At 36.3% G+C, this 23671-nt stretch overlaps 1 protein-coding gene across 3 annotated transcripts in view; it reads right to left on the bottom strand.

Moving 5' to 3' along the window:
- The window catches only part of FAM151B (family with sequence similarity 151 member B), a 45917-nt gene that overhangs the window by 11014 nt on the left and 11232 nt on the right, over positions 1 to 23671 (bottom strand). For all 3 annotated transcript variants that reach the window (XM_047873888.1, XM_047873890.1, XM_047873887.1), the window contains exons 4-5: positions 17629 to 17846; positions 14499 to 14634 (exon numbers count right to left, since the gene is read on the bottom strand). In XM_047873888.1, the coding sequence (XP_047729844.1) occupies positions 14499 to 14634; positions 17629 to 17846 (354 nt within the window). The remainder of the gene's footprint in view (positions 1 to 14498; positions 14635 to 17628; positions 17847 to 23671) is intronic.

The raw sequence follows: 23671 nt of genomic DNA, 5'->3' as shown, positions 1-23671 counted from the left end.
CAAGAGATGTCACTAAGGATGCCAAACAGAATAAATTCAGATCCATTTCTGGAGTTAAAAAAACAATAATAACATACGCAGATTTATTATGGATGTGAAGAATATATTCAGAATTTTAATGTTACTTAAATTGTATATTCTTTCAGTAAACATTACTTCTATTAAAGTACTCTTGTCACAGTGCACCTGAGTGGCTGAGTTGGTTAAGCATCCAACTCTTGATTTTGGCTCAGGTCATGATCTCACAGTTGATGGAATCAAGCCCCACATCAGGCTCTGTGCTAGCAGCATGGAGCCTGCTTGGGATTCTCTCTCTCTCTCTCTCTCTCTCTCTCTCTCTCTCTCTCTCTCTCTCTCTCTGCACCTCCCTTGCACAGGCTCTCTCTCACTCTCTTTCTCTCTCAAAATAAATAAACTTAAAAAAAAACTCTTAAAAAATCCACAATACTCCTAATGCATCAGAGACTGAGAAAATGCAAAGCTGGTAAGTAGCTTCACATTTGTTTTCCCCATAAACATGTCAGAATCCAGGAAGAAATCTCCAAAGCACCTCTTCTACTATTAATAAGAAATAATCTAACCAAGGTATATGTTCTTGCTATGTTGACATATTCCTGTCCTTAAGGATGGTGACATCATTCTGGAAATGCAACAGAGAAAAGTATTTTGAATTTCATTCCATAGCAGCATTATGTGGCAAACCAAAAAGAAATTTTAAACTACAAGCGAGGATACACACACACACACACACAAATAGGAATCACTTTACAAACTATATTTCTTATGACTTACCAAGACTGAATCAGAAAGAAATTAAAAATATGGATAGATCAATTACTAGTAAAGAAATTGAATCAGTAATTAAAAACTTCCTAATGAAGAAAAGCCCAGGACCAGGTGGCTTCACTGGTGAATTTTCTAAACATTTAAAGAATTAAAACCAATTCTTCTCCAACTTTTCCAAATAACTGAAGAGAAGGAAACAATTCTAAATTTATTTGACAAGATCAGCATTATCCTGACACCAAAACTAGAAAAGAAGACTACTAAAAAGGAAATCTATAAACCAATATCCCTGACGAATACAGATGTAAAAATTCCCAGTAAAATACTACCAAATTGAATTCTGCAGCACAATAAAAGATCATACACCATGATCAAGTGGGATTTATCTCTGTGATGCAAAGATAGTTCAACACACACAAATCAATCAATGTTACATGTCACATTTAATAGAATGAAAGAAAAGAATCATATGATCATTTCAGTAAGTACAAAAAAGCATTTGACAACATTCACCACCCACTCATGATAAAAACTCAGTAAATTAGGCTCAGAAGGAACATATCTCAACATAATAAAGGCCATATATGACAAGTCCACAGCTAACACCATACTCAATGGTGACAGGATGAAAACTTTTCCTCTAAGATCAGGAAAAAGACTAGGATGCTCACTCTCACCACTCCTATTCAACACAGTACTGGAAGTCCTAGCTACAGCAATCAGGCAAGAAAAAGAAGTAAAAGCTATAAGAATTAGAAAGAAAGAAGTACAATTGTCTCTGTTTGCAGATGACATACTTTTATACATAGATTTGGTATAAAGACTCAACCAGAAATCTGTTAGATGTAATCAATGATTTCAGTAAAGTTGCAGGATAAAAAATTAACATACAAAAAAAATCAGTAGCATTTCTATAACAGTGAAATTTCTGAAAAATAAATAAAGAAATTGATGTCATTTACAACAGCATCAAAAACAAAAGACATAGGAATAGATTTAACCAGGAAATGAAAAATTTTTATGCTGAAAACTGTAAGACATGGATGAAAGAAATCAAAGAAGACACAAAGAAAAGGAAAGGTATCCTGTCTTCACATAGTGGAAGAATTAATATTATTAAGATGTTAATCCCACCAAAAGATTCAATGCAATCCCTATCAAGATTCCAATGGCATTTTTTACAGAAGTAGAAAAAAAATCTCCTAAAATTTATATGGAACCATGAAAGACCCTGAATAGCCAAAGAAATCTTGAAAAAGAAGAATAAAGCAGGAGGCATTATACTTCCTGCTACTATATAGCAATAGTCATCAAAACAGTGTGGTATTGGCATAAAAACAAATAGACAAAGAGAACAGAATCAAGAGCCAAAAAATAAACCCAAGTGTAAACTGCCAACTAGTATTTGACAAGGAAGCCAAGGATATTCAAAGGAGAAAAAAAGTCTCTTCAATATATGGTACTAGGATAATTGGATAATCACACGGAAAAGAATGAAATTGAACCTATATCTTAAACCAGTCACGAAAATTAACTTGAAATGGGTTAAAGACTTAAAAATAAGACCTGAAACCATAAAACCCCTACAAGAAAACATAGGAAAAAAGCTCCCTGACATAGGTCTTGGTAATGATTGTCTGGATATGACACCTAAAGTACAAGCAACAAAATAAAAAATAAACAGGTGGGATTAAATCAAACTAAAAAGGTTTCCCCACAGCAACAAATTGAAAAAACAACTTAGGGAATGGGAAAAAATATTTGCAAACCGTATATTAGGTAAGGAGTTAATATCCAAAATACATAAAGAACTAACAGCAAAAAAACCTAACGGCGATAAATTATAGCAAAAAAACCATCAAATAGCCCAATTTAAAAATGGGGAAAGACATTTTTCCAAAGAAGATATATGAAAGGCCAACAGGTAATGAAAAGATACTCAACATCACTAGTCATTATGGAAATGTTAATCTAAACCACAATGAGATATCACCTCATACATGTTAGTATGGCCATCATCAACAAGGCGCAAGATAACAAATGCTGGCATGGATGTTAAGAAAAGGGAACCCTTGTGCACTATTGGTAGGATTATAAATTGGTGCAGCCACTATGAAAAATAGTATGGAGGACCCTCAAAAAAATAAAAATAGAACTACCATATGATCCAGCAATTCCACTTCTGGGAACATATCCAAAGGAAACAAAAACATCAATTCAAAAACATCAATTCAAAAAAATATCTGCACCCTCATGTTCATATCAGCATTATTTACAATAATAAAGACACTGAAACAATCATGTCCATCAATAGATGAAGTGATAAAAAAGTTGTAGTATATACATATATACAATGTAGTATTATTCAGCCATAAAAAAATGGGGAAATCCTACCATTTGCAACACGATGGATGGACTTTGAAGGCATTATGCTAAGTAAAGCAAGTTAGACAGGAAAAGAAGTACTGTACAATCTAACTTATATGTAGAAACTAAAAGAAAAACAAAACCTTCACAGAAAAAGAGATCAGTCTTGTGGTTACCAGAGGTCGAGGGTGGGGAAGGGGTAATAGAGGAAGGTGGTCAAAGGTATAAACTTCCAGTTATAAGATAAATAAATACTAAGAATGTAATGTACAAAATGATGAGTAGAGTTAACACTACTGTATGATTACATAGGAAAAGTGTTTAGAGAGTGAATCCTTTTTTTACAAAAAAAAAGGTTATTTCTTTATTTTGAGAGAGAGAGAGAGAGAAAGAGAGAGCACAAACAGGGGGAGGAGTAGAGAGAGAATCCCAAGCAGGCTCACACTGTCACACAGATCCCAACGCAGGGCTTGATCCCATGAACTGGGAGATCATGACCTGAGCTGAAATCAAGAGTAGGATGCTAAATCAACTGAGCCACCCAGGTGCCCTGGGAGTAAATCCTAAGAGTCCTCATCACAAGGGGAATTTTTTCCCTTTTCCTTTTTTTTCTTTTTACTGTATTTATATGAAAAGATAAAGGTTTGCTGAACCTATTATGATAATCATTTCACAATAAATGTAAATCTATCATGGTGTATATATTGATGTATTTCAATTATTTCTAATAAAACTGGAAAAGTACTTTAAAAACCCTATATTTTTGCTAAAATGGCATCTATTACTTTATTTGAACACCGTGGTGACACAGATACGGATTTAGATTAAAAAAAGAGCTCTACAAAGTTACTGTACCTCTTTTAATCCTCCCTCTATTATATTTAAAGTGAAATAGGAAGACAAATTGCCTAAGGGTACCTTAAATTATGTTCATTCAAATCAGTTCTCAGGTTTTATTTTTTAAGCCCTTTTCATTATGAAATATATAGGAAAAACCCATAAAACCATAAATATGAATTTTAACAAATTATTATAAAATGAACTCCAGTGTACCCAAAACACAAATCAAGAAAGAGAGCACACCATCACCATCACAACCTTGGGAGGTACCTGTATGTCACTGTGCTATCACAACCTCTCCTCTCCCCTGGAGACCTCACAACCTTGACCTTGGTGGTAGCCATTTTCTTGTTTTTCTTTATTTACTGCCTATATATCCATCTGTAAAAAGTACAGTTCAATTTTTGCCTGTTAGTTATTTTTATGTAAATGGAATCATATGGTATATAATATTTTTTGGTCTTAGTTCTTTTACTGAATATAGTTTGTGAAATTTCTCCAAATTGAAACATGTAGCTGCAGTTAATCCATTTTCTTTAGAATACGGTTTAGCATTATCTACTAAAGTAGAAACTATGAATACTCTATGACCTAGAAATTCTATTCCTAGCTATTCCCTCCCTATACAACCTTTATAAATGTAGGCATATGTACACCAGGATGTGTGTGTGTGTGCATGCGTGTGTGTGTATGTTCACAGCAGCAATCCCTGTAACAGTCAAAACCATGAAACAATCCAAATGTCATTCAATAATAAAACAAATAAATTGTGACATACAAATAATAGAATATATACTTCTTTGTATATATAATATACATATATAATATATATGTATAATATATATACATAATATATTATATATAATATATATATATAATATATATGTATAATATATATACATAATATATTATACATAATATTATACATAATATATTATACATAATATTATACATAATATATATAATATATATAATATAATATATGTAATATATAATAGAGATATTAGAGCCCTTTTGACATACAAAAATATTTCCCAACTCTGTGCTTAATCTGTTCATGCTCTTCACGGTATCTTTTGACAGGAACAATTTCTGAATTTTAATGTATTCAAATTACTCAAACATATTCTTTATGGCTAGTGATTTTTATATCTTAAGAATCCCTTCTTGGGGTCTGGGTGGCTCAGTTGGTTGGGTGACCGACTTCGGCTCAGGCCATGATCTCGTAGTTTGTGAGTTCGAGCCCCACGTCGGGCTCTGTGCTGACAGCTCGGAGCCTGTAGCCTGCTTCCAATTCTGTGTCTCCCCCTCTCTCTGCCTCTCCCCTGCTCACACTCTGTGTCTGTCTCTCAATAATAAATAAATGTTATTAAAAAATTAAACAAAAAAAAAAGAATCCCTTCCCATCCCCAATGTTATGAAGATATTCTCTAGTGATATATTCCATTAAAGCTTTGTTATTTTACCTTTCATATTTAAAAAAGACTGTGAAAGAAATGTTGCTAAGAGGGGTACCTGCGTGGCTGAGTCGGTTGAGCGTCTGACTTCAGCTCAGGTCATGATCTTGTATTCATGGGTTTAAGCCCCACATCAGGCTTCCTGGAGCCTGCTTTGGATTCTGTGTATCCCTCTCTCTCTCTCTCTCTGTGCCCCTCCCCTGTTCATGCTCTGTCTCTCTCTGTCTCTCAAAAAAAAAAAAAAATGTCGTTAAGAGAATTCCAAAATTAGAAAGAGGCAAAAACAATTCAACAAAAATAAACAAAACAAAAGAGAACTAGACGGAGAAGTAGATAAATCCATTTGGTGCAATGCCATGGAGCCAAATACAAGGGAGTTTCAAACTGAAGGGGGTAAATATGAGTACTTAATTGTAGAGTTTAGGAATTTGACTTGTATATGGTTGGGTTGAGCGTTTGACTCTTGATATTTGGCTCAGGTCATGACCTCACACTTTGTGAGGTCCAGCCCTAAGTCAGGCTCTGTGCTGACCACACAGAGCTTGGAATTCTCTCTCCCTCTCTCTCTGCCCCTCTCCTGGTCACTCTCTCTCTCTCAAAATAAATAAAGTAATCTTAAAAAATAAGAATTTGACTTGAACAGAGTGCAATATTCAAATGAGAAATTTTAGGAAAGAAAATGACTTCATAGAACGTGAGAAAACTGAGGTAGTAGTAATGAAAGAAATAGGAGGTAGAAACTTCTTATTTGAACATAGCAGCCTAAAGTCAGCACTGCCTCTTTTTCCTCCTAGGAATTACCCAGGGGCAGCAAAAAGAACAAAAGAATGAAAATAGAAACCCCATCTTCAATGAAATTAAGAAAGAACTGAAACTAAAAATTATAAAACAGGTGAAAAGTTTCCAACAGTAACAGAGATTAAAGCCAGATGAGTATGTAAGGAAGTGAAGAGAATTTGCCCATGTCTGTAGATTACAGAGAAAGCCTACCAAAGACACTTCTAGATGAGGGGCAGACTCTACCTAAACACTTTGCAACAGTGGGAATGGCATCCCTGAGCTACAAATGGAGGCTTTCTTGGGGTAGGTTTGGTCCCAAGAAGTTATAGAAACAAGGAAAGAGTTAACACAGAAAAGTCACAGTTGTGCACATCAGACTATTTAGTCCTGTGTAAACTCAAAATTTTAAATGTAAGCAATAGATAAAAGATTCTACTTAGAGATACCACAACTGCCTACCTCTATTCACTGGGAAACGTTAAAGGCTAAACACACTCACACATAAAACTCTCTGGTCATAAGAAGCATAGTTCTAATTCCTCTGCAATATGCACTTTGGGCAAGTAGCCTGTCCAGAAAAAAAAAAAACAAACGACTTTTTCTAAAATGCAGTAATTGGGGCACCTGGGTGGCTCAGTCAGTTAAGCATTCAACTTCAGCTGAGGTCATGATCTCACGATTCTTGGGTTCAATCCCCACATTGGACTCTGCATTGACAGCATGGAGCCCACTTGGGATTCTCTCTCTCTCCCTCTATCTCTGCCCCTCTCCACCCCAAATAAATAAATAAACTTTAAAAAGTAAAAAAATAAACTGCAGTAATCAAAATAAAATAAGGAGAAGTACAAGAGTATAAGAAAATAATAAGGATAAATAAATGGCAGATGGAGAAATAAAAACATCATCTTTAAAAAAACTGTCAGATATGGGCACCTGGGTGGCTCAGTCAGTTAAATGTCTGACTCTTAATTTCAGCTCAGTTAATTGGCTTGAGTCCCATGTCAGGCTCAGCACTGACAGTACAGAGCCTGCTTGGGATTCTCTCTCTCCCTCTCTCTCTGCCCCTCCCCTGTTCATGGGCACTCTCTCTCTGAAAATAAACTTAAAAAAAATTAAAAAGTAACAAAATAAAAAACTATCAGATAGCTGAAATATATGTAAAATTTAAAGAAAACCATCAAGGCAGATGAAAGCCATAACCAACATTTTTTAAATGATGCAACTGCTTCTTTGAAGAAAGAGCACAAAGCAGAGATATGAGCTATGGAAGAGGTTGCAAGATGGTACCGAAGACATAACGAAACACTAATTGGCAGATTATAGGAAAGAAATAAAGAATTAATACTATTATAGAAATAAAGTGAAGTCTGAAGATATACGAGGAAAAACAGGCATTGTGGAAAATACTGTAAGAGATATAGAAGACAAATTATAAAATCAAGAAAAATAAAATCCAAACAAATAAAAAGCAAAGAAAGACTAAAGAGAAAATAATAGATGCCAAAGATAGGCAACAGAGATCTAAATATTCATAACTAGAATCCCTGAAAGAGAAAACTTAGTTTACAAATAAAATAAAACAAGTATTTCAAAATATAACTCACAGACGTATTCCAGAAAAGACATTTTAATCTATATACTGAAAACAACACTTTCTACATTCAGTTGTCCCCCAATAACTACTGCCAAATCAAGACACTTAAAAGAGGAAAAAAAAATCAGACTGGCTTCACCCTTTTCCACATCAACACTCAGTAGAAACCAGAGAAGCAATATTTTCAAAATCCTCAAGGAAAGGCACTGTGAGCCAAGAATTTTATAGACAGCCAATTTACCATTGACTATAAAGTCCAAAGTTGACAATAAAAGAAAAGTACAGTCAAAATTAGGTGAAAGGGGTAAAGAAGTACACTAATTTTATTATTGTTCACAGGAAGAAATTAACAGGTACCTTTAAAGAAGCAGCTTAAGCATACTTTATGGAAATTACAGTCATGAATAATCAAAAGGGAAAAATGAACCTCACAAATTATTAAAATTAAAATACAAAGCAAAGGAAACAGCTACAGTGAAGTATTTTCAGGGGTGACTGGGTAGCTCAGTTAAGTGTCAGACTCTTGACTTCGGTCCAGGCCATGATCTCATGATCACGATCTCATGGTCGTGAGATTGAACCCTGAGTGGGGCTCCACACTAAGTGTGGAACCTGCTTAAGATTCTCTCTCTCCTTCTTTCTCTGCCCCTCCCCCATTCTCTCTCTCTCAAAAAAAGAAAGAAATGTTTTCAATGCTATACAAAGTAACAAGTATGCTACTTCAAAAAAAATGACAGAAACAAGACCAAACAAGACCAACATATCTGTCTTTTTATAAATAATGTAAATAAGTTAAACTCTTCTTTTAAACGGCTATTAGATTAAATTAGTGGGAGTCAGGTATCTAAGTGTCTGATAAGAAATTTATAACAAAGAAAAGACTGCTAGAAAGAACCCTAAGGGGTTGGGGTTGAAATTTGAATTTCATTATGAACTCATGGATTTTATATATGTATATATACACATAGAAATGGCTATAGATGTAGGGGTGCCTGGGTGGCTCACTTGGTTAAGTGTCTGACTCTTGATTTTGGCTCAGGTCATGATCTTACAGTTCATGGGATCGAGCCCTGCATTGGGCTCTGCACTTGGGCTCTGCACCTTGCTTGGGATTCTCTCTCTCTCTCAATCCCCACTCTCTATTAAAATAAATAAACTCGGGGCGCCTGGGTGGCGCAGTCGGTTAAGCATCCGACTTCAGCCAGGTCACGATCTCGCGGTCCGTGAGTTCGAGCCCCGCATCAGGCTCTGGGCTGATGGCTCAGAGCCTGGAGCCTGTTTCCGATTCTGTGTCTCCCTCTCTCTCTGCCCCTCCCCCGTTCATGCTCTGTCTCTCTCTGTCCCAAAAATAAATAAACATTGAAAAAAAAATTTTTTTAAATAAACTCAAAAAAATGGTTTTAGATGTATATATTGTTGTGTGTGTATATGTGTGTGTATGCATGGTGTGTGTTTGTACACACAAATACACACACACACATACACACACTGTAATCACACATATACACAGACAAGTATTTACTAGCTCTGTCCACTGAGATGTCCTAGAAGCAATGACACTCGAGTAGCAATGATCATACCAAACTCCCAGATTTCACTTTCTAAATACTATCCGCCACTGTAGTCAAGCAGTTATCCTTGAAGAAGTGGTCAATTTGAGAACTGGGACAGGGAAAGTACCTAAGTCTCCTAAGAACACAAGCATGAGAAAAATGAGGAAAATATCGAACTGATCCAAGTTGAGAACATCTTTCATAATAAAAGCCCTGTCATTTTTTAAGACTGTCAAGTATATGAGATTGGGAAAGACTGAGGAACTATTCCAGACTGAAGGAGACTGATGACACATGACAACTAAATATAAGACATGTTCTCAGAAGGTTTCTTGGACCCCAAGGAAAAAAGAAGCATTTTTTTGAATGGTTGATAAAATCTGAATGGGTCTGAGGACTGCATGGTACTGTTGTATTAATGCTGGTTTTCTGATTGGGAGGCTGCATAGTAGTAATATAGAAGCCTGCCTTTGCTTGAGGAAGTACACTCGGGAGTACTTAAGGATAACAAGGCATCATGCCAGGAAAAAATATAAATAGAAAAAAACCCAGAGAAATAATAAATAAATGCAGGAAAAAGTTAACAATTGGGGAATCTGGGTAACAGAGATGTAGAAAGTGTTTTTGCAACTTTTCTATAGGTTAAAAACTATTTTTTTAATGACAATAAATCACTCTTCAAAAAATGAATGAAAAATAAAACTATAAATTTATTTTTCAAAAAAATATATAGCCAAGTATTCAGGCCAAAGACAATGTGAGTTCAGGTAAAATATCAATCAACAGACCAAGACCTTTTAATAATAAACTTATAATTAACTCTTCATTGAAGAGTCTGGGAGGAAAAGAGACTGAGTCTACCGGGGAGAAATCAGGACAACTTGAGAGACGATAGGTGGGTGATTGCGAACTGGGGGAGATAAAACAGGCTGTGTAGGCATGGAGGGGAGGGATCCCCTTCTACCCACAGACAAAGGGAAGAGAAAAAGCAGCTGGGGAAGCGTAGGGCTGTATCTGGACAAGGGAAAAAAAACCTTGGACTGGGATGGAGATGGGTCCCATCTCTAACTGCAGGTCCCATCTTTGGACTGGGGCCCGCTGCCCCGCTCGCACACCTGGGGAAGAGGGTAGCCACCCGGGTTCAGTGGTAGATCGGGGTGCAGTCTGCAGCAGGAGAAACCGGTTCCCTCCCCTGAAGGACTCTGGCACAGGACAAAACCAGCCGGGACCTCGTATGGGGAGGTGCTTACCCAGTACTGGGGCGCACTGAGCGGGAGTTTAACTCCCAGCCAAGCCTCCCGGGGCAGAGGAGTCAGCGGAGTGAGACAGACAGTCTCGTCTGCACCCACGGCACAGTGAGGATGGCTCCAAAGGAGTGATTTGACACACGGGGTCATGGAGAAGAGACTGGGAGCCGCCATTTTTGTTCCCACCACCGCCAAGGTGGGGCCTCAGGTATTCGTCCGCGGGGCCCACAGTGGAGGTGGGATCAGCCTACACAAAACCATGCCCCTCCAATGCTGGGTAACTGCGTATCTTTTGGAGTGGGATTGACGCTGTGGAACCAGACGGCTCCATCCTCCAGACCAGTGCTATTGCGTAGCCTGGATTAATTCTAGAACAATTCTTGTTATTTAGATATATTCTCCCCCTGACCCATTTCTCCCTCTTATCTCTTACCTCCTGTAGGCTGGGTACTTTAGTTATTGGTTTGTTTAAACAGACATATTTAATCCATTCTCTTGATACATGTTCTATACCTCCTTCTTTACACTCCTTTCTCTCTCTCTGGAATAATCAAGCCGTATAGTTTCTCTGTCTGGGTCACTTTATCTTCGTTTCTTTTTCCCTGCCTCCTTTCTGATTTTCCTTTTCTCTCTCTCTGGATTAAGGCTTTTAGTCCCTCTGCCTGGTCAATGTTTATTTTTTCTTTTTCCCCGCCCGTGTCATTTCTCTCTCTCTATGTGCTTTTCCATCAGCTTCGCCTCCACCCTGTTCTTTACTTGTAGCTGGTGTTTCTGGTTTTTTGCTTTTGGATTGTTTTTAGTTTTTAGGTTTTTTGTTTTTGTTTGTTTGATATGTGTGTTTTTGTTTCCTGTTTGTCTGTTTGTTTTCCTTTACAGGGCTACTTCAAGGAACAAATCAAAGCACACCTGGTGGATGGTCCAAAACATCACTACGACTAGGGAAATAAAATAACCAAAGTCACAACAACAGAGAGCAAGTCACACTCTCCAAAAAACACCTCCTGAAGGGCCAGGCCCTGGACAGTGTATGACCCCCCTTTAATAATTAATTTTTCATTAAGATAAAAGAGATGTGAATATGTACCAAATAATATATCATGAATATTTTAATTTTTTAATGTTTATTTTTGAGAGAGAGAAAAACGGAGCACAAGTTGGGAAACTTATGTACATAATAGGGTAACATTTATTTTTCAAACATCTACCTTCCTACTAATGGTCTTTCTCAAGACCCTTTGTATCCTCAGATCCCTACCCTCCTCCTCAGCTCCTATAAGCCTCCTGTTGCCTCACAGTCTTTAGATTTTCAATGTCTGTGTAGATTCCCCATAAGTATGCTATTAAATTTGATTTTCTCCGGTGGTTCTCTGTCACATCAATTTATTTAGTCCAGCTAGAAGGACCTTAAAGGAAAGAGGAATACTTCCTCTCCAACAGAAGAAATTAAAAGAATGAGAAGCTATTTGAGCCATCTGTGAATAAATAAACTTCAAAACCTGGGTGAAATTAATAATTTTCTAGAAAAATACAGTATATCAAAATTGGCCCCCCAGAAGACAGAAAATCAAGGGACCACTTACCATATAATAAAAAGGCTGTACAAGTTAATCTTTTCTCAAAACACTAGGCTTGGATTGTTTACCAAGTCAGGTACAGGGCATTTCAATGTTTTGTTTTATTTTTTTTTAAGTTTATTTATTTATTTTGGGAGACAGAGTGAGTGGGGGAGGGGGAAAGGGAGGGAAAAACAATCCCAAGCAGGCTCTGCACTGTCAGCGCAGAGTCCAACTTGGGGCTGGACCTCAGGAACCATGAGATCATGACCTGAGCCGAGATCAAGAAGTTGTCTTAACCGAGTGAACCATCCACGTGCCCCTCAATGTTGTTTTTTTTAATATCCCAGAACACAGAAAAAGGAATGGTTCCTAGCTTTTTTATTGAAATGCACATGACATTTATACCTAAAACTGAGAAAGAAAAAAAGCTACAGACCAGTCTCACTTTCAAATGCAAACCTCCTAACTAAAATTTATCAATAAAATTCAGCAGCATATTAAAAGAATATATCATGATCAAATGGGGTTTATTCTGGAAATGTGAAGATAATTCAATATTAGGAAATAGTGCCATAATTTATTTTATTAATAGATATTGGGGAAAAAAACAAGATCATTTTCACAGAAATTGAAAAGGTATTTAGTAAAAATTCACTATCCACAGGAATGTGAATACTTCTTTAATGTATGAGTATCTGATTCCCTTACTCTAATATAGTAAATTACCAAACTGAGTTTTTTCTGGATGCGTTGGGAAAATTCTTTATTAGAATTCTTTACATCAGTCTAACGTATGCATCAAGGATAGTTTTACCAGAATCTTTCCATTTTTATGTATTCAAATGTATCAAACTCTCCTTTTATAGTTATGAAGGGAAAAACTCTCTAAAGGCCTCTGAAGGGCAACCATTTTAAATTTCCTTCTAAGTCAGCATGACTGTACATAAACTTTGTTCAAACCAAAAGCCTGATTTATGGCCTGCCAGGCATGCATTATACATCTGCTTTGTAAATGAGCAGCCTAAAGGAAAACCATCTTGTCCTTGAGATATTGATCAATGCCTCTACTCCCTGCATTTGATGATGTTTAAAACACATGATTCCTGCCTATACGCTAATCTATAATCTTTTGAGCTTTTACAAGATGTTAAAAAGTATATAACCCTGTAAACATGTTCATTCTCTGGAGCACTTTCCTCCCTGTGAATATTGTATTTCCCAGGCAGCTGTCCTAATTTGGGCTCAAATAAAACTCTATTTTTTAAAATATATATGGATTAGAGTTCTCTCTCTGGTAACTTTGTGTCAGCAATAGCATTTAGATTTTGTGCCTTACTAAGAAAGGTCTTCTCCTTTCTGAAACTATATAAAACATCACGCTTTTTCTTTATGTATTTAATGTTTGATTTTCAAGTATTTAATTCACCTGGAATTTACTGTGGAAAAAAGATTAAGGAGCAGTGCCAGTTTTGTCTTTTCTGCAGAGTTGGCCTATTTTCCCAACACTACACTAAACTTTTACTCCAATGATTTGAAATGCCAGCTTCTCCTAAACTAAGTTCCATGATAGATTTGGGTTTATTTCTGGGTTTTCCCTGCTGTTCTACTGACAAGTATATTAAAAAGATAGTATCAAAGTTGTTTCAATATTTGTATCTTTATAGTATACTTTAATATTTAATAGTGGTCCAACTAACTTTTATTACATATTAAAAAGATAAAATTTTGGGGCGCCTGGGTGGCGCAGTCGGTTAAGCGTCCGACTTCAGCCAGGTCACGATCTCGCAGTCCGTGAGTTCGAGCCCCGCGTCAGGCTCTGGGCTGATGGCTCAGAGCCTGGAGCCTGTTTCCGATTCTGTGTCTCCCTCTCTCTCTGCCCCTCCCCGGTTCATGCCCTGTCTCTCTCTGTCCCAAAAATAAATAAACGTTGAAAAAAAAAATTAAAAAAAAAAAAAAAGATAAAATTTTGATACAGAAAAAACTTGTGAAATTAGGATGCAATTCAAAGAGAAAATATTTTATCCTCTTACAACTTTTTGAGAATGTATAACATCATTAAAAAAGGACATTTACTGGGCACCTACTGTGTTCAAAAACTTTGGTAAGGAACAGAGGTGAAAGACATGATGTTATATAAGTTAAGGTTAACTGAGAGTTTCATTCTAGTGAGGGAATCTGCTTGCTTCACAATCGGGGCTCATTCTCTCTCTCAATCTTTTTCTCATACACACTGTCTACATAATCAGTTTTCATCCTCTTTCTGTCTCTCTTACACATGCACTCACATGCACATCCTACATTGTTACACTTATACATACCTGTTTGATTTCTTTAACAGCCAGAGTAACTGAGAACAAGACTGCCTAACTAATGCTGCTCTGACAGGAAATGTTACAGGCAGATTTAGGTCCTTACATATATATTCCATTTCTTTCACCATTGTCCAACTGTAACCTGAAATTAAAGAAAGAAATTCCATTTTTCTAACTGGAATACTGAAAGTCATTAAATAAGAAACTAGGGGAGCCTGGGTGGCTCAGTTGGTTATAGGTCTTGGTTTCAGCTCAAGTCATGATCTCCAGGTTTTGTGAGTTTGAGCCCCACATCCGGCTCCCTGCTGACAGTGAGGAGCTTGATTGGGATTCTCTGTCTCCCTCTCTCTCTGCCCCTCCCCCACTCACTCTGTCTCTCTCTCAAAATACATAAATACATAAAACTTGTTAAAAAAAAAAGAAACTAAGTTAAATTACTTATAAATAGGTAAATTCACAGATAATTCATAAAAATTTCCGTTTGGATACAGAGTGACTTAAAAAAACACTTAATACATGAAAAAATTTTCAGTGGAAAAGGCAGACAAAAAATTAATTCTAAAATCATGCCACAAGTGACCAAGAGAAAATTTAACAAAACATTAAAATATTAAAAAGGTTTTATGGAGCACCTGGGTGGCTCCATCGGTTAAGCGTCCAGCTTCGGCTCAGGTCATGATCTCACAATTCATGAGTTCAAGCCCCACGTCAGGCTCTGTGCTGACAGCTCAGAGCCTGAAGCCTGCTTCAGAGTCTGTCTCCTTCTCTCTCTGCCCCTCCCCTGCTCATACTCTGTCTCTCTCTAAAAAAATAAATAAATAAACATTAAAAAAAAAAAAAGGTTTTACTAATCTCTCAAGCACAAAAAAAGCAAATTTTGACACTATACCTTAAAGATTCTAAAGCTCTTCCCGTAGGTATATCTGCATCATTAATAGTCTCTATAAACTTATATTTTCCATTGTGTAATTAAGTATTCTTTTCCAAGAGAAAGATGGCTGCTAGGTACTAGACGTTTAATTAATAATTATCGGGGCACCTGGGTGGCTCAGTTGACTAAGAGTCTGACTTCACCTCAGGTCATGATCTCACAGTTCATGGGTTCAAGCCCCACACTGGGTTCTGCACTGGTGGTGTGGAGCCTGATTGGGATTGTCTCTTCCTCCCTCTCTCTCTCTGCCCCTTCCCCACTTGTGTGTGCTCTCTCTCTCTCTCTCTCTCAAAGTAAATAAATAAAACATTTAAAAATTTTTAAGTAATAATTATCTTCATGGTTGTTTTTTGGCTAGTCCAAATTATTTACACATTTTACCTAAAGTAGAAATAGTGGTAAAAATGACTTTTATACATGCATTTTAAATCTTATTAAGACATTGTGGAAAACACACTTGCCTATTTATAAAAGCTTCAGAAAAAAATTTTCTATTTTTTAAATAACACTAAACTCTATCAAAAGCAGGCTGTAAAAAGTATTGGTCAATACAGGAACATTTTACAGAAAGCCTAAGTAAATATGTTAGTTTAGCAGCTAAACTCCTTATGAAAAAAGGGGAAAGTTCTACTTTCCTGAAAAATATGAAAAACTATCGTTTTTAAAATTTTTTTTGTTTATTTATTTATGTATTTTCAGAGACAGATAAAGAGCACAAGTGGGGAAGGGGCAGAGAGAAAGAGAGACAGAATCTGAAGCAGGCTATGGACCATCAGCATAGAGGCCGATGTGGGGCTCCAATTCACAAACTGTGAGATCATGACCTGAGCTGAGATCAACAGTTAGACACTTAACCAACTGCACCACCCAGGTGCCCCTATATCTTTTTAATTAGAAAAAGGGACTGCTAACAAAAGCTATATTTACATGACTATAAACTTTTAACTCTCTTTTCTAAATCTGTGAAATAACAAGTAAGGGAGCATAAAGTGCATGTTGGTAATGACAAGAGGACAGTGAAAGAAAAGTAGCCTGGAGACATTCAACACCACAATGACTTCAAACCCAGATATGGTATTATTCAGTTCAAGGATCAGGTTAAGCCAGAATTATACTAAACAGTGATAAAAGGAATTGGAATCAGTAAGGAAGTTACTAAACTGTTTATAGTTTACCTTAAACACTTTGAATTATAAGCAATATTCTTTAATGAAATAAAATTAAAATGAATTAAAGAATTAGAATTAAGTTAAAGCATATTGCTTTTTCTCTCAATCTTATTAACTGTTGGACCAGGGGGTTAAACCTAAATGTCACTACTCACTTGATAGCAGTTACTCTAATCTTACGTTGGGCTAAAAAGTTAACATCTGAAAACAATAAATGCAAATAAGTAAAAAAATGAATGCCCTGAACACAGGATAAAGACTAATATCTCTGGGCGCCTGGGTGGTTCGGTTGCTTGAGCATCTGACTCTTGATCTCCCGTCAGGTCCTGATCTCATGGTTCTTGAGAACTGTTTATCTGGAAATCACTACCTAGGTATATATGAAGAAATAGAAAGATGAACCCAAATAGCATAGTCAGTTTCAACCAGGGAAAATAATCTGAATGTCAGGTCCATCCTGAAGGGAAAAGGTGAAAGGAAAGAAGGGATTGGACTAGAGGAGAGTCTCATGGCCTCTCACTCCCCTGTCCAACCAAAGAGAACAGGAGGGTGCCAAAGTTCTAGCAAACTACTTTTAAGGGCCTCCCACTGTCTACAGAACAGAACTTGTGCTCTTCAACCACACTCCCCTTGCTTCTGGCCTCACATCACTGGCTAAGTTTTTGTTACTACTTCTTTATCTTTCATCTGACATAGGAAGTTTGCTCCAAGGTAAAGAGTATATTATGTTTTCCAAGTTCAAATAGACAACTCAGGGTGTGTTTAAAATTTATAAAGAGGCAGCTTTTGTTAATCTAGACCTTGGAAATAAATATTTCCCATTGAAGTTTGGTAACAGAATATCACCAATGAATGCAGTGTCTATATGAAATAAAAGAAAGAAGAGTCATACAGATGCTTTTAGGACCAGACCTTTCTCTCCATTAGGCTCTTAGATTGTGGAATAAGTTTTTGGTTTTATACTGAGAAGTGTTATTTTTATATTTCAAGTAGATTTTAATTTGATCAAAAAGAAATACATTTTAAAAATTATTACCTTCATTGACTTTCTCAGGATGCCATCCTGTTGTCCAACCCAGGGAAAATGTCACATCTGGAAAGAAGGATGTCACTGTGTCTATAAAAGGTTTTGCATCCACTACTCTGCTATTTCCATTTGGACCAGGAAGAATATCAGCATTAATCCACACAGGACGCTGCAGATGCCTCTTCACATTTTCCAGAAGCATCATGGATGGTTCCACAGCTGCTAGACTAAAAATATAGTTTTCTGTCAATAAGATACATTCCTAAAGTAAAAATAAAAAGAAGTTCTTTGAGACTACTGTTTTCAATGTTCTCAACTTCCTAATAAAAGTATAATACAATAATGCCTAAATTAAATAAATTCAAAGATCACATAGAACCAGAGGGGAAAGTTAACATATTCCACATCTGAAAATGTTGACTTATACTTATTATTCATGAAGGTACCTGAAAGGTACTATAAATGTACGAATAATGTCACTATTTGTAGACAGACTGAGGTTTCAAATCTCTGTATTAGGATCACTCAGTATAAAATAATTTCAGAAAATACACAAATATTCACTCATAAGAGAATGTATAAATAAGATTTAAAATTAGATACATTTATAATCTGAAAATTCACATTTATTAAAATACCTAATGTGTACCCAAGCACTGTGTCTTTAATACTGGCTCATGACCTCAGAGAAAAGAGCCTCTTTTCCTTCACGTATTCTTATAAATTTGGATGCATAAACATGTTTCTAAAACTGATTGCAAAGTGTAAAACTATAATATTTTCTTAAAACTTTTACAGATTTCATTTTCATTTCATAAACATCTTTTTTGGGGGTGCCTGGGTGGCTCAGTCTGTTAACCATGTGACTGGATTTCAGCTCAGGTCATGATCTCATGGTTCGTAAGATCAAGCCCCACATCATGCCCTGTGCTGACAACATAGAGCCTGCTTGGGATTCTCTCTCTCCCTCTCTCTCTGCCCTCTCCCCATCTCTCTTTCAAAATAAATAAATAAACATTTAAAAATAAATTAAAAACAAGCATCTTTTCTTAAAACTAGAGACAACTATATTTTAGTTACTTTTAAATAAAAAAGCAGCTTCACTCTTTTCTTCTCTACAGCCATTCTGACATCTATAGGTTTTAAAACAGTAAGGTTTCAATCAGCCTACATAAATTTTACTTTTTAAGAATATATATATATATATATATATATATATATATATATATAAAACTTTACTGAACTACAACACTACTTATACTTCTGAATCTCTTCTGAACCTTTAAGTTTGCTTCGAAGAAAATGAGTTTTACCCTTATGCACTGTTTGGGGGAATGCAAACTGGTGCAGCCACTCTGGAGAACAGTATGGAGGTTCCTCAAAACATTAAAAATAGAACTACCCTATGATCCAGCAATTGCACTACTCGGTATTTACCAAAGGATACAAAAATACAGGTTCGAAGACGTACATGCACCCCAATGTTTACAGCAGCATTATCAACAATAGTCAAACTATGGAGAGAGCCCAAAAGTTCATTGACAGATAAATAGATAAGCAAGATGTGGTACACATACCATGGAATATTACTCAGCTATCCAAAAGAATGAAAACTTCTCATTTGCAACAACGTGGATGGAGCTAGAGTATATTATGCTAAATGAAAGAGTCAACAGAGAAAGACAAATACCATATGATTTCACTCACCTGTGCAATTTAAATAAAACAGATGAACATAGGGGAGGGGGGAAAAAGAGAAGAGAGGAAAACAAACCACAAGAGACTCTTAATGACGGAACAAATTGAGGGTTGATGGAAGGAGGTGAGTGAAGGATGGGATAGATGGGTGATGGGCATTAAGGAAGGCACTTGTTATGATGAGCACTGAGTGTTGCATGTAACTGATGAATCACTGAATTCTACTCGCGAAACCATTTTTGCAAGGTATGTTAACTAACTAGAATTTAAATAAAAATTTAAAAAGAAAATTAGCTTTTAGTGAATACTACAATGGGAGGCTAAGATTCTGGGAAATGCCTGTCGGAGGGAAGAACATTCAGTACCCTCTCCTCACATTACAACTTTCTTAATGGACTGGACTCCTCCTGCCTATACTTCTACCATTCTTCACCTCACTCCTTTCAGGCCTCTTACTGTAACGGGAGAAACTGATAACTTCATTATTTATTAGGTCCAATTAATTAGTGAGCAAGGATACTGTTCATTAAAACCAGAGAAAACCAGCCCCCAGTCTTTCTTTACTCTGCCCCCATGTTGTGAGCTTCTTTTTGCTTATTCTTCTTGCCCTGAAATGGAGGCCCTAGATTTTAGTGGATTAATAAACTCTAACGCTGGACCTAGCAGACTTTAATTTAGAGACTGTCATTTCTCTGTCCTAAATGCTTTCTGCCTTAAACAGTATCAGGGCCATGTTAAAACCACAATTCTGAGATCTGGCACCCCTATTTTTGGTAGCAAGCAACTTGCAGCTGTGCCTCCAAAGCTTGTTTTTCAAGACCTACAGGAGAAGCCAAGTTACTGTGGGGTTCTGCTCTTCATGGGTGGATCTGGAGGAAAACCTAAACTAATCTATGTACCTCTGGCAACATCTCTTTTTCCAGAAAGAATTCTGGTTTCTTAAGAAATCTGGTGTCTGTGGAGGTTGGATTAAACACTAATTTCTAGTTTATATTCAGGAGGGAGAGTCTTAGGCTTTCTCAATTTATTAAAATAATATAGGGCTGTTGAATAATGGTTTCCCATCAGATAATATCCAATCTCAGCATATTCTCCCCAAGATTGAATCCACCAACATACATTAAGTGTCTACTATGTGCAAAGCACTGTGCAGTTAACCATAAGGAGCTATGACACAGAACATAATGAAACAAGAATTTAATACATGTATTCTTTTTTTATATGTAAATATTTTAATTATTGCTAATATAGATTATTGTAATGCCACTTTCCCTTATCAGAAATTTAAATAAGAAAAACAAAACCTATATTTAAAAAAACATAAAATCTTACTAAGGAAAATAAAAGTTTTTGCTGTTGTAGTTTTTTATTTTCTGGAATTTGACGAAACAATTATCAAATTCTTCTGGGGTCGCCTGGGTGGCTCAGTCAGTAGAGCATCTAACTCTTTGTTTCGGCTCCAGTAGCTATGCCAGGGTTGTGGGATAGAACCCCGTAGCAAGCACCACACGGAGCCTGCTTGAGATTCTCTCTCTCCCTCTGCCCCTCTCCCCCACCCACAATCTCTCTCTCTCTCTCTAAAATAGAATAAAATAAATATAAGATTCTTCTGGAAGAGTAAATATCAAGGAAAAGTCATAACATTTTTGGAAAAAAAAAGAAAAAAAAGACTGAGGATGAACTTGGTCCAACAGCAATATATAATGTATACCTGAAAGAATAACATACCATGTTCCTAGCCTGGAACATGTAACAAATTTGTAAATATTACAAAATTATACATCTCTCCCAGTTAATCTACTAATACCATGTAATAATTTATTTTAGTATATTCAAATTCAGTCTTTAATGATTCTAATTCTAGGTGGTATCTCTAAAGTACATCCATATAGTAAATTTGTTTTTTGTATGTTTTTAAAGTTAGTTAACATACAGTGTAATAAGGGTTTTCGGACTAGAATTTAGTGATTCATCACTTACATATAATATCCAGTGCTCATTCCAACAAGTGCCGTCCTTAATGCCCGTCACCCATTTAGCCCACCCCCACCCAACACCCCTCCAGCAACCCTCAGTTTCTCTGTATTTAAGAATTTCTTATGATTTGCCTCCTTCTGTTTTTATCTTATTTTTCCTTCCCTTCCTCTATGTTCATCTGTTTTGTTTCTTAAATTCCACAGATGAGTGAAATCATATGATATTTGCCTTTCTCTGACAGACTTACTACTGACTTAATTTAGCATAAAACACTCCAGCTCCATCCATGTTATTGCACATGGCAAGATTTCATTCTTTTTCACTGCCGAGTAGTATTCCATTGTATATATGTACCACATCTTCTTTATCCATTCATCAGTTGATGCACATTTGGGCTCTTTCCATACTTTGGCTATTGTTGATAGTGCTGCTATAAACATTGGGATGCATGTGCCCCTTTGAATGAGCAGTTTTGTATCCTTTGGATGAATACCTACTAGTGCAATAGCTGGGTGATAGGGTAGCTCTGTTTTCAATTTTTTGAGGAAACTCCATACTGTTTTCCAGAATGGCTGCACTAGTTTGCATTTGCACCAGCAGTGCAAAAGTGTTCCCCTTTCTCTGCATTCTTGCAATATCTGTTGCTTCCTGAGTTGTTAATTTTAGCCATTCTAACAGGTATGAGGTGGTATCTCATTGTAGTTTTGATTTGTATTTCCCTAATGATGAATGATGTTGAGCATCTTTTCATGTGTCTGTTAGCCATCTGGATGTCTTCTTTGGAAAACAGTCTATTTATGTCTTTTGCCTATTTCTTCACCAAATTCTTTGTTTTTTGGATGTTGAATTTGGTAAGTTCTTTATAGGTTTTAGATACTAACCCTTTATCTGGTATGTCATTTGCAATGACTGTTTTCTTGATTGTTTGCTTCACTGTGCAGAAGCTTTTTATCTTGATGAGGTCTCAATACTTCATTTTTGCTTTTGTTTCCTTTGCCTCAGGGGACGTGTGTAGTAAGAAATTGCCGTGGCTGAGGTCAAAGAGGTGTTGACTGTTTTCTCCTCTAAGATTTTGATAGTTTACTGTCTTTACATTTAAGTCTTTCATCCATTTTGAGTTTACTTTTGTGTATGGTGTAAGAAAGTGGCCCAGGTTCATTCTTCTGCATGTCACTGTTCAGTTTTCCCAACACCATTTGCTGAAAAGACTCTCTTTTTTCCATTGGATATTCTTTCCTGCTTTGTCAAAGATGAGCTGACCATACATTTGTGGGTCCATTCCTGGGTTCTCTATTCTGTTCCATTGATCTATGTGTCTGTTTTTGTGCCAGTACCATACTGTCTTTATAATTACAGTTTTGTAATATGGCTTGAAGTCTGAAATTGTGATGCCTCTAGGTTGGTTTTCTTTTTTTCTTTTTTTTTAAACATTTATTTATTTTTGAGAGACAGAGACAGAGTACAAGCAAGGGAGGGGCAAAAAAAGAGGGAGACACAGAATCTGAAGCAGGTTCCAGGTTCTGAGCTGTCAGCACAGAGCCCGATGCGGGGCTTGAACCCATGAACCACAAGATCATGACCTGAGCTGAAGTTGTATGAGTAATGAACCGGGCCACCCAGGAGCCCCTGGTTTTTTATTTCAACATTACTTTGCCTATTTGGGGTCTTTTATGGTTCCATACAAATTTTAAAATTGTTTGTTCTAGCTCTATGAAGAATGCTAGTGTTATTTTGATAGGGATTGCATTAAATATGTAGATTGCTTTGGGTAATATCGACATTTTAACAGTATTTGTTCTTCCAATCCATGAGCATGGAATATTTTTCCATTTTTTTTGTGTCTTCTTCAATTTCTTTCATAAGCTGCCTATAGTTTTCAACATACAGATCTTTTACCTCTTTGTTTAAGTTTATTCCTAGGTATTTTATGGTTTTCAATGCAATTGTAAATAAGATAGATTCCTTGATTTCTCTTTCTGCTGCTTTATTATTGGTGTATAGAAATGCATCTGATTTCTGAATGCTGATTTTATATCCTGTGACTTTTCTGAATTCATGTATCAGTTCCAGAAGTTTTTTTGGTAGAGTCTTTTGGGTTTTCCCAAAAGGAGAGTAGAGTATCATGTAAGAGTATCCGTGGAAGTTTGACTTCTTCCTTGCCAATTTAGATGCCTTTTATTTCTTTTTGTTGTCTGATTGCTGAGGCTAGGACTTCCAACACTATGTTGAATAACAGTAGTGTCGTGTTCCTGTTAGGGGAAAAATTCTCAGTTTTTCCCCATTGAAGATGATATTAGCTATGGGTCTTTCATATAGAGACTTTATGATCTTGAGGTATGCTCCTTCATCCCTACTTTTTTGAGGGTTACCAAGAAAT

This window comes from Prionailurus viverrinus, chromosome A1 (assembly GCF_022837055.1).
Source record: "Prionailurus viverrinus isolate Anna chromosome A1, UM_Priviv_1.0, whole genome shotgun sequence".
NCBI lineage: Eukaryota > Metazoa > Chordata > Mammalia > Carnivora > Felidae > Prionailurus > Prionailurus viverrinus.
Note: the sequence above shows the minus strand (reverse complement) of the source record. Positions and strands in the feature narration are given on the sequence as shown.